Source organism: Condylostylus longicornis, unplaced genomic scaffold (genome assembly GCF_029603195.1).
Source record: "Condylostylus longicornis isolate FDR11 unplaced genomic scaffold, ASM2960319v2 ptg000040l, whole genome shotgun sequence".
NCBI lineage: Eukaryota > Metazoa > Arthropoda > Insecta > Diptera > Dolichopodidae > Condylostylus > Condylostylus longicornis.
This window is the reverse complement of record NW_026578009.1, coordinates 1,792,826-1,805,501: the sequence shown is the minus strand read 5'-3', so window position 1 is coordinate 1,805,501 and position 12,676 is coordinate 1,792,826. Positions and strand designations below refer to the sequence as shown.

The 12,676-nt window shown below is 27.1% G+C and overlaps 1 protein-coding gene across 2 annotated transcripts; it reads left to right on the top strand.

The window, feature by feature from the left end:
• Positions 1–781: 781 nt before the first annotated feature.
• Positions 782–12,286, top strand: LOC129609579 (NAD(P) transhydrogenase, mitochondrial-like). 2 transcript variants are annotated; one of them, XM_055521579.1, is made up of 11 exons: positions 782–797; positions 7,826–8,221; positions 8,302–8,442; positions 8,523–8,833; positions 8,891–9,033; positions 9,558–10,215; positions 10,277–10,450; positions 10,513–10,626; positions 10,688–10,776; positions 10,832–10,909; positions 10,965–12,286. In XM_055521579.1, exons 2-11 carry the CDS (start codon positions 7,867–7,869, stop codon positions 12,097–12,099), a joined length of 3,198 nt encoding a protein of 1,065 aa, XP_055377554.1. In that variant the 5' UTR covers positions 782–797; positions 7,826–7,866; the 3' UTR covers positions 12,100–12,286. The 2 variants fall into 2 exon arrangements, with proteins under 2 accessions (XP_055377554.1, XP_055377553.1); XM_055521578.1 differs by lacking the exon at positions 782–797 and adding an exon at positions 4,011–4,213.
• Positions 12,287–12,676: the final 390 nt, after the last annotated feature.

The window sequence follows — 12,676 nt, the reverse complement described above, 5'->3', positions numbered from 1 at the left end:
TTTGAGAGAATTGCAATTTTTATAGTGGTTTTATTGTATATGTAGTTGTAAATATTAATTTTACTCTTATCTCTTTAAAAATGAGTTAGTTTTTTTTTTTGTAGAACTGTGTCTGTGTGTTTGTGTGTTTGCGGAAAAAATCAGCTTTATAAACAAAAAAAAAGTTAAACAAAATATTTATAAAAGAAAAATGTTTATAAAACAGGTACATATACTTAATTATGATTAAAAAATTTAATTATGTACTCGTATTTCAAAGAAATTAAAAAGTGTGTAAATAGTTTGTTTTATTTTTGAGTAAAAAGTTACTATAAGAACACTTGACGACATAATTTATAATTTGAGAAAATAATTTATAATTAATAACTTTTTTATAATATTTTTTTTTAAACAATTAATATTTTAAATATATATATATATATATATATACATATGTATGTATGTTATAACGGTACTGAAAAAATGTATGCATATACTTATTTTAATAATTTTTGTATAATTCAATATTTTCGGCAATTTGCACTGATTCTCACTTTTGCAATATTATTCACATATTTTCTTAATGTTTTAGTACTGCATTACCATACAATTCAGCTTGTAAGCTCAAATTGCTGAATTATATGTATTAAAATTGCGATATTACAGTTTTGAATGAAGGAATAATGCTAATGAAGATGAAATCGTTAAAGGACAAAACATCTATCTAATTAGGTATCTTGTATTACATATACAAGTATAGTCAAAGAAAGTATGGCAAAAATGCAAGAAAATATATAATTTTTTTTTGGGGCTATTAGGTAAGTAAAAATTATTCATTATTGTAACAATTCCATATTTTTAACATAATGGTACTGTATAATGAAATTTTTTAATTACATTTAATTTTTAGATCACTTTAAAACTCAATAGATTACGATATCTCCTATTAGTTATAAAAATTGTAGTACCGATATTTTATTTATTATTCAAAAATAAAATCCCCTCTTTTTAACAGTATATATTTTAGCATACGATATATTTAATGTATACATATATTTCCACTTAAAATACTTAAAAATGAAAAAAAAATGAGAAAATGATCAGAATTTTGTATACGTCAACTAGCCTAATCAATAATAAATTGATAAAAATAAAATTAATAAATTTTGTATATTAATTTTTATTTTTATCAATACTAAAAAAAAATATCTGGCAAAGCAAAATTTCTTTATATAAATGTAATTGAATCAAAATACGAAGGCGGTAAATATTTATTATTATAAATATTTTATTTATTTATAAATTAAAAATAAAAAAAAATCTCAATTTTTTTTATATATATATTAGTTCTAATTATGTATATCAATTCGATTACTTCATTGATCGGAAACAAAAACAGATTTAACATCCCAAAATAAAGAGAATAAATTGGCCTAAAAATGAATACATATATATACTAAGAAGGTTACTTTCTTTTTGAAATAGGGGACAAATTTCCTGTTATATAAATGTATAATTTTGTTTCCAATATATCGTTATATTCTTCTATCAAATATGATATTGCTGCCATAAAAAAACCCGATTAATTACTTACAAGCTGTAACTACCGCCATTTTAAAGTTATAGGGACACTTATTACATAATATTATATTATGAATTTTATATTTTCCTTATAACATCAACAGGAAATATGAACAAATAAAAACGTTTCAGTCGGTATAAACCGATTGAATTATACCCAGCACCTTTCGTTGTTGTATAGCAATAACTCGAACCTCTGAAATCATTCTATAGAAAATTCACGGGTATGTCTGACCTATAAATGGACACACAACTACCAAGTTTAATGAATCTGCTGTATGACAGCTATCCGAACGCGTTGTCCGAATTAGTCCAATTACAGTAGGGTTCGTCCTTGGCACAAAAGAAATAACTTGTGAAAGTTTGGTGTCGATTGCATTATTCCTTTTTGAGTTATCGTGCGATCGGACGGACGGATATGTCTAAATCAACGCAGAATTTTACGCTGAGCAAGAGTATGTATATATGTCTATAACGGAGATGACTCCTGCAAGTAGTTACAAACTCCATACCAAAGTTAATATACCCTTCACGAAGTGCAGGGTTTAAAAAGGAGAAGTACATAATATGTATGTTTAAAATAATTGCAAAGTACTGTATATTTAAAACTAAATAGTCCATATTATAAAAATAATCTTAATTTAATAGTAAATTTAGTATATAATTTACAGAATAAACCATGTATTCTAGTCAAATCTGGTTCTCGTCCAAAATGTAATTATATTATAAACAATAAAATTAATATATATCTTGTTATTTAATAGAGAAGATAAAAGAATTAATGAATTTAAAATTTATAAACAAATTTTTTGTAGTTGTTCTACTTCCAGGTACAATTTATTATTACTAAAATACAGTATTATTATTAAAATACTAAAAACTGTTGGTACTATGAAAATTTGGAGTATTTTTACTTCAATATTCGTTATAGATTAATATTTTAAGATTTTCAAAGGTATTTAAAGGGATGTTTCATAAACTATATAACAGTTAGATTTGGGTGGATCTATTCTATATAGATAATACATATTTCATGTTGTGGATGACATATGAACATCATGCATATAGTGGAATATTTAAGAGCGCTAATTTTATTAGCTGTTTGTAAACTAAAGTTTAATTTACTATTAATATATTTATGTACAAATTTTATTAAATCTGTTTGTTGATGAGCAGTATACACAAATTTTAATATTTACACAGTTACGAAGTTACAAACAACCGTTACATGCACTGTTCTAAAGAAGAAATTTTAAAATTATAATTTGTTTAGTTTATCTTTAAGTATACATAAATTTTATTCAAAATTTTTTTTATTCCTACATAAACATCTTCTGTTTATTTTATGATAACTGAATATCTAAACTTATGTACTTAATATGCATCAAAGATGATGTGATGATAGAATCATGTGAACATTTTTGCGCTCCGTTAAATACGTATGGCCATTAATGAAGTTTCTCGTATAATTTCTATTGTTTCTCATACAGTTTCTCATAGATTATAAAAAATATATTTTGAGTGTATATTAAATTTATTAAATAAGAGTTACCGTTATGCATTTTCATTACGGAGTTTATTACTCTGTTTACATGCAGATAATATTTAAATTCAGTCTTCGGTTTCATTTTAGTATTAATCGGGAAAAAAATGTCAATATCTCGTTTAATAGCTTGAAACTATTTTTGCTTAATGAGTGAATGAAATTATAAAATGTTGCTAGTATTTATCTAAAGAATATTTTTAAACTAGGGGACACAACACGACTACACGAAATTGTATATTTTTACATTTGCATGCACATATTAATTTTTTATAAGATATAGGAATTAAAAAAAAAATTATTTTTATTGTAGACAATCTTAATGAATCAATGCAATATTGTGTGCTGCTATCCTTTTGTGTCAATCCAAAATTAAGGCATGTAGTGAGAAAACTATTGCAAAAAGAAAATGTAAAGGCAGATTTTAGGAGAAAAAAAATTTAACTAACACTTTTTCAAAAAAAAAAAGTATTGGCAACCACTAGTAAATATAAATTCTTTGTTTTTATATACCTCACTCATATTATAGCTGAATATCGCTCTTTTTTCCTACAAATACTAAACAGGCGTCTATGCATGTACAATAATTTGTTCTCATCCTTTTATTTTTGTTATTACTGAAAAGACTTACTTTTTAAATACATATTATTTTTATAGCATATAAACTTTTTATAAATTTTATAATAATAATAGGTATAATTGCAAAAGAAAATTTCAACACAATTTCAATTTTATTGAGAGAATTAAAATTTTGTTGTTGTATATGTGTACATAGGCCTTTTATCATATCTTATAGTAAAAATGTGGGACTGATTAGGGTACTCTTATACTGAATTAGATTGCTGCTAGCTGAGGTAATTTTATTTGTTGAATAGTTATATTTTTAGTATAGCTCGAGCATTGGCAGTATACGTGTTCGGTCAAAATTTATAATTTCCATATTAATAAATATTAAACAATTGAATTGAATTTATCGCATATATTTTTTAATTAATTTTTGTTTATTTTCATTAAAATTCAAATTAAATTGTTTTATAAGTTATTTTTTTTTTTTAAATTTAAAGAAAAAATTTATAAAAATTTAGAAATAAATTATAATTACCATTTTAGGTAAATAGTTTAAAGTTATTGAACTTATATATTAACTATACCTAATAAAAATCTAATAAAGTTTAGGAGTCGAGTGAAAGAAAGGATGCGAATTTTTTTTTATACATAAAATATATTAAAAAAATTGTTTTTTTTTTTTTTTTTTTTAATAAAAATGTGAATAAATTTATTTATAATATAAAAATTTACAGATAACAATAACCATACATTTTAATCTGAGTTTAAAGAACTTAATTTATGTGCCGGTTTAAGAAAAGAAAAAAATAAGATGAAAAACATAAGAAACGTCTTGTTTAAAGCAATTATGTTCTTTGTATAAATGCGTGTGTATGTGTTGAATACAAAAGCTCCAGACTTTACGACATTTATTAAATACTCTTGTTTATCGGCCAATTGTTTTCTATTCTTTAAATTTAGCATTATTTGAACATATATACATAAATATTATTATATTTTATTAAAATTAGAAAAATGATTCTTTAAAAGCCCATTTTGTTTTTAGTAGGATTTCAAATATTGTTATACTATTAGATTAAACTTTTATAAGCTTTAATACTATCTCAAACTAGATATTGATAAAATAAATATTTTTTGAGCTATATCTTTAGATTTGACAAACTCATTTTGCTACTCTCTAAATGTCCATACCATAAGCTCTCATATGATGAGTTTTGTGATTGTGTATTTTTACATAGCCTCCTATAATGTATGTATTAGTATAAAGATGCCTGTGGTATTTTACTGTGTACGTTAATACAACAATAAAAGTTATGCATGGATGTGTGAGTCTTACCACACTAATGCAAATAACTTTATACATGAGTTTGAATATGTGTTCAAATTTATATATATATATATATATATATATATGTTTCACGAACACATAATTGTATAAATTTATATAACTGTGAATTGTTTCAACAGTTCTTTTCAAATCTCTTTTACTTTTCAAATCTTTAAGATTCTTTATGGATGCTCTCCAACTTCCTCTCAAAGGTGCTTGTATATATATATATATATATATATATATATATATATGATGTATAACAAGTTTTTGATAACATTTTTAAATTTCTGAATTACGCTGTTTTCTTTGTTTCTTTCAAATTTTATGAAAGATATTTGGCGCTTTTTTATTAAAAAACAAAAAAAAAAAAATGTCAGCAAATGACGTAGGGTAAAAAGACGTGTATTTTTCCACGTGTTTCTAAATAAATTTAAAGTAACCTGTGTAATAGTAGTGTATATATATGAACATATGATGTACCTATATAAGTAGAAAAATAAATAAAAATTGTTAAATATTGTGCGTACGCAGATAATAGAAAATCTTTCAATTTATTTTTAAAAAGGAAAGTGAAAGTTTTTAGGATAAAGTATATGTACATACATATGTACATATGTATTTATTGATAGTATATTAAAGTGTACTTATTAATACTTTTCTAATTTTTAAAATTGAAGATCACTTAATTGTTACCCATTTTTAAAATTGAGTTAGAATTGAACCCTTAGCGCAGGACTTGAACTAAGACGTTTATCAGAATAATATGTGAACTTATGTAAATTTTAAGCTTTAAAAGTTTTTAATAGTTTATGAATTTTAGTAAATACATAAATCCATACATGAAAAACGTAGAACTTATGATGGAAAACTTGTATTTTCAATATATTTTGACAAAAATAACTAAACAATATTTTGCAAAACTTAATCTACTTACGTAGTCACATATACATATACATACATATGTACATAATATGTATTTAGTTAAGTACAATTACATATGTTATTATTTTAGATTCTGTATACATATAGGTTTGTTAGTTAAACCGAAGCCGAAATTCGAGAGTATCTGTCTAATTAGAAAAAAAACATCAGTAGTAAAGTAGGAAACTTGTCTTACTTGCTCTTGACCCTTTTTAAAATAGAAAATTTTCTATTTAATTTTACAGCTAAAAAAATAAATAAATAAACGTCTTTACTAGGTATTTTCTTTAGATTTTATTGTTCTTTGCTTAGTCCGGTTTCAAGAAAAACCTTCTGGAAGCATTTTTACGAGTATACCACAAATAGCCACTAAAATTTGTACATTTTTAATGATCTATATGCATTTTTTATGAAGTGACCGTATTATGTATTACTACACAATTCAGCAATTACAATTCATGAGCTGAATTGTATCTGAATATTTTATATGACTGCAATTTTAAAGAGAAAAACTATTTTTGAAATTATATGGTAGCTCTTAAATCAAAATCTATATACGAATACAATATGGGTTAAAGAATATTGTAAATAGAAAGTACATATTTTAAGTCTTTGAACATCTAATTGGAAAATACTTACTTATAAATTAAAATTTGAAAATTTTTCCACATTTAACCCGGCGTTAGCCGTTTTATCTGTCAACAGAGAGATTAATGTACAGAAGAAATAAACTGAACAGTATAATGTTGTAAAATTTAGCGTTTACAACTCGTTATGGAAATCAGATTGTATATTACCTTATTACTACCTTACTACCTTATGATTTTGAAATCATAACAATTTAATACTGCACAAAGTGTTCAAAGCATTTCAGGAAATTAATAATCATTTAAGAATAATTTGTAATGCATTTATTTAAATTTGTTCTTATTTGTATATGTGTGTGAATTTGTGTATTTGTAAATCAGCATAAAAAGAAAAAAAATCAATATTCTTATTTTTTGCAATAATCGCAATATTGTTATCAACTTTAATAATAATCTTTGAATAGTAAGTTGAAATGACCTATTATTTTCAAGTCATTTAACTTAAAAATAACTTTTATGATGATTTGATTTAGAGATTAACTACCATAGCTTGTAGCATGTTCAAAATATTATGTAAATTACTTTTTAAGTGAGTACATTTTAATGTAATGAGTACTGGGCTTCTAACACCGAATTTTCTGCTCATTCTTATTTGAAAAATTATTGTTAAAATATGTATGTATGTATAAAAAATATTTTTTAAAGATACTACAAATAAAATCTAATTATATGAAATCCAAAGATCTTACTCTTTGTAAACTTATAGTTTCGGAACCAGAAGTATTTTCGAATTCCGCGCACATAAAAAATTATGTATTAAATTATTTTTCTTGCATAAACGAAAATTTTCAAAATACACTTTGATTCTCTCTCAAAGAATTTGACCGTCCACTTAAATTTAAATATATAATCATAAACTGGCTTCTTTTTCAGCAATACAATTTTAATTACTAAATAATCAGATTGCAATTATAGTGGGTTTTCTTAAGATTTCTTTTACACGATAACTTATTTTTGGTTTTAATGATTTTGTTGTTATATCTGCTTTTCTTAATTAATTCCTGAAGCTTAATTTCTTAATGAGTTCTATAAAACTTTGATATTTAATAAAGTGTAATAATACGACTGTAGACGATATTAGTTAAGAACAAAATCGCATAAAGGCATCTGTTTATCAATTTATATATGTATGTGTGTGCATGTATGCGTATTCAACCACCTTAGAATATTAATGTACAGAAAACAATGCATCCTTTCTTTACACAGTTTAAATTAAAATACTATAATACAATAAAATATATAAAATACATTTTTCAGGATCACGGTAACGCACAATATCTTTAATTGATATTAAAATAATGACTCGGGGAGTTTTAACATTATGTAAATATGCCAATACAAATTTTTATACTACGCCAGTAATAAATCCTTTGCGATTGTTTTCTGGATCTGTTAAGATATTACAAAAAGATGGTAAACCTGTTGAGGCGGTGAAAGGTATTCCATATAAGAATTTAGTAATAGGAGTCCCTAAAGAAAGATGGACAAATGAGAGGCGAGTTGCAATGACTCCAGCTGTTTCAGCTGCACTCATAAAGAAAGGATTTAATGTACAAATGGAAAAAGGAGCTGGAGTTGAAGCAAAATTCCGTGATGAAGATTATACTGGAGTAGGTGTCAAACTTGTTGATGAAAACTCAATTTATAATTCTGGTATAATCAAATTAAATCTGTTACATATGAATACATATATTTTATTCTTTAATCACAAATGTATTATTATATAATTACAGATATTATTTTAAAAGTTCGTCAACCAATGGAATCTGAAGTTGAAAAATTTAAACAAGGGCAAACATTAATTTCATTTTTATATCCAGCACAAAATAAAACACTAATAGATAAAATGTCCACAAAAAAAATTAATGCTTTCGGTAAAATTCTTTTATAATATACATAAATTTTTGTTATATTCATAAAACATGTTTTAACTTTCTTTTATGTTAATATTCAGCAATGGATTGCATCCCAAGAATTTCCAGAGCTCAAGTCTTTGATGCCTTAAGTTCAATGGCAAACATTGCCGGATATCGAGCAGTTATTGAAGCAGCTAATCATTTTCCACGATTTTTTAGTGGCCAAATAACAGCAGCTGGCAAAGTTCCGCCTGCAAAAATTTTAGTAGTTGGGGGCGGTGTTGCTGGATTAGCTGCAATTGGGCAAGCTAAAAATATGGGAGCTATTGTTAAAGCCTTCGATACAAGATCAGCTGTAAAAGAACAAGTTGAAAGTTTAGGAGCTGAGTTCTTAACTATCGATATCAAAGTATTAATATAAAATTTGTGCATATAAAATTTTTTGCTATATTTTTTTTAATTATAGGAAGAAGGTGGAACGGCAGCTGGTTACAGCAAAGAAATGAGTAAGGAATTTATTGAAGCCGAACACGCATTATTTGCAAAGCAGTGTGAAGAATGTGATGTCATCATTACAACGGCATTGATACCTGGGAAGAAGGCACCTTTGTGAGTAAATAAAATTTTTTGAAATTGTACTCTTAATTTATCTTACAACAGTTTATGAGTACTGCAGAAATATGAGACTATTGCTTCCTGTTTTATTCTTTTTGTGAATTTTTTTTTGGAATGTTCTGTAAAAAGTGAATCTTTTTGAGTTAGAACTCTGAAGCTTAGAAAATAGGCCTATACGGCTACAAGAACTTCTGACTTTGCCAGTTTTTGGTTTCAAATTTTTTTCTGATAATAATCGGAAACTGTTGAATATGGAATAGAATCAAAGAGATTTTGAAAAGCTCTACAAAAGTTGTTGGTTAACTAAATAAAACCTCAATAAAAGTCCCAAATGACAAAATATGTTTTCCAAATTATAAAAAAACTAAGAACCTCTGTACAACTAGGTCTCATATTTCGACAGCTTCCCAGTTGTCTCCGACAATTCCACATCAAAGTTGTTTTGTTTTATTTGTTAGCAATTAGTTTCATTACTGTATTAAATTAAAAATTATAACTTATTTTACTCGCATTTTTAGGCTTATTCTAGAAGAACACGTTAAAAAAATGAAACCTGGAAGTGTAATAGTCGATTTAGCAGCTGAAACTGGAGGGAACGTCGCAACAACAGTTCCTGGAAAAGTAGCTGTAGTTCATGATGTTGTTCACATAGGTTTAACAGATTTATCGAGCCGACTGCCTACTCAAAGCTCTACGCTTTATGCAAATAACATTTCAAAATTCTTATTATCTATAGGAGAAAAAGATCATTTCAATATTAATTTAAATGACGACGTAGTAAGAGGCTCAATAGTATTAAAGGATGGTGAATTAATGTGGCCACCACCAGTAATATCAGTTTCGGCAGCACCACCACCATCGGTGTCGAAGACAACTGCAAAAGCCGTAGTTCCTGTGGCCCCAAATCCTTTTAATGATACTCTAAAAACCAGTTTAACTTATACTGCTGGTCTAGGCTCACTTTTGGCTTTAGGTATTGCATCTCCAAATCCCGCATTCACAACAATGATGACAACGTTTGGATTATCTGGTATTGTTGGTTATCACACTGTTTGGGGCGTTACTCCAGCTTTACATTCGCCTTTAATGTCAGTAACAAATGCTATATCAGGAATAACAGCCGTAGGTGGTTTGTTGCTGATGAATGGGGGATATTACCCTACAAATACAGTAGAAGTAAGCGTTATATATACAAAAGTTTTTCATGGAACTAGAAAAATATAACGTTTCGTTTAAGGGTTTAGCCGCAGCCGCAGCACTCATTTCTTTTGTCAATATTGCAGGTGGTTTTCTTGTTACACAAAGAATGCTAGATATGTTCAAAAGACCAGATGATCCACCAGAATACAATGGACTGTACGGAATTCCTGCTGCAGTTTTCCTCGGGGGTTATGGTTATGCTGCTTTTCAAGTAAAAATAAATTTTATTAAAACTACATTTTTATCATTGAAATGGGTTTATTAATATTGCAGAATTTACCAGAAGTTCACCAAATGACATATTTAGCAGCTAGTTTATGTTGTGTAGGAGCATTGGCAGGTTTATCATCACAAAAAACTGCACGCGTTGGAAATGCCTTAGGAATGGTATCTATACTTTAAATAGGAATCCATTAATTACAAATTCTTTATAATATTTTTATTATAGATTGGTGTAAGCGGAGGTCTTGCAGCTACTTTAGGATTCATGTCCCCTAGTACAGAAGTTTTAATGCAAATGGCTGGAGTTGCCGCAATGTAACATAAATGTTTTTTTAATTAAACTTATTGTTTTATGAAATGACTTTTTTAGTGGAGGAAGCATTGGTGGAATAATTGCAAAACGTATTCAAATAACTGATTTACCCCAATTAGTAGCTGCTTTTCACAGGTAAGATCCATATTGCTTAAATAAATGACAAGGTTTATAAATAATCCAATTTTAGTTTGGTGGGATTAGCAGCAGTTTTAACATGCGTAGCGACATACATTCACGATTTCCCTACTCTTGCGACAGATCCAGCAGCAAATGTTTTAAAAACAGCTCTATTTTTGGGAACCTACATTGGCGGTGTTACTTTCAGTGGTTCCCTTGTTGCATATGGTAAATTGCAAGGAATTTTGAATTCGGCACCACTTCTTTTACCTGGGCGTCATGCAATAAATGCAGCTCTTTTAGCTGGTAATGTTGGAGCTATGGGGGCATTTTATATGGAACCGACATTATCTGGTGGATTAGGTTTATTGGGAGCTACATCGGCTATGTCGACAATCATGGGATTAACTTTAACTGCTGCTATTGGAGGAGCTGATATGCCAGTTGTAATTACTGTACTTAATTCGTATTCCGGTTGGGCATTGTGTGCTGAAGGATTTATGCTAAATAATAATTTGATGACCATTGTTGGGGCGTTGATTGGTTCATCTGGAGCTATTTTATCATATATTATGTGTAAGGCGATGAACAGATCGCTACCAAATGTTATTTTAGGTGGCTATGGAACCTCTTCAACTGGAACTGGAAAACCAAAGGAAATTACAGGAACCCATACAGAAATTAATCCTGATAATTGCATTGAGCTAATACGTAATGCTAAAAATATAATCATTACCCCTGGCTATGGTTTATGTGTAGCTAAAGCACAGTATCCCATCGCTGAAATGGTTTCAATATTAAAATCAAAAGGAAAAAATGTAAGATTTGGTATTCATCCGGTTGCTGGACGTATGCCAGGTCAATTGAACGTCCTATTAGCTGAAGCTGGGGTACCTTATGATGATGTACTTGAAATGGAGGAAATCAATGAGGACTTTAAAGAAACAGATTTAGTTTTAGTTATTGGAGCTAATGATACTGTTAATAGTGCTGCTGAAGATGATCCAAATTCAATTATAGCTGGAATGCCAGTATTAAGAGTATGGAATGCTGAAAATGTTGTTGTAATGAAGAGATCTTTAGGTGTAGGTTATGCCGCTGTTGATAATCCCATATTCTACAAACCTAATACTTCCATGTTATTGGGAGATGCGAAAAAAACGTGTGATGCTTTATTAAGTAAAATTAAGGAAGTATATAATTAATTAATTTTAAATTTACAAAACGAAACAATTTAAACTGGAATGAAAAGTATGTATATTAAATATTTAAAATGTAATTTTTATAAAGTATAATGTCTCGCATATTTTTGTGCATTTTGAATTTGTAAAAAAAAAAAAATTTTTATTATAAATTTTAATAAATTTTTTAAATTTTAAGTAAATTTTCTTTACCAACAAATACCGTTTCTTTATTTTTATATGCATATAAAATGCCATAAACAACTTTAGATTTGAGTTCATATTAAAGTCAAACAAACGATCTTTAAGAAAATAAGAGACGGCTTTTCTAAGTAAAAGAAAGCATTGTATAAAATGTAGAATCGCAAAAAAAGGTCAACATAGGTTGGGTAATAAATTCAATCCAAAATTTAACATATCTATACCGCTACACTTTCAAGACAATAAAAAACTTTATCTTAATTTTTAGACGTTTTCTAATATTGCATGTTGAAAAAAAAACTACAAAAACTATGATTCAATTATATGTTTCTCGGTAAATATTTTCAATAATAAGATACTGCTAAAATATTCAGTTAAGTAAATAAAATAAAATGCAATG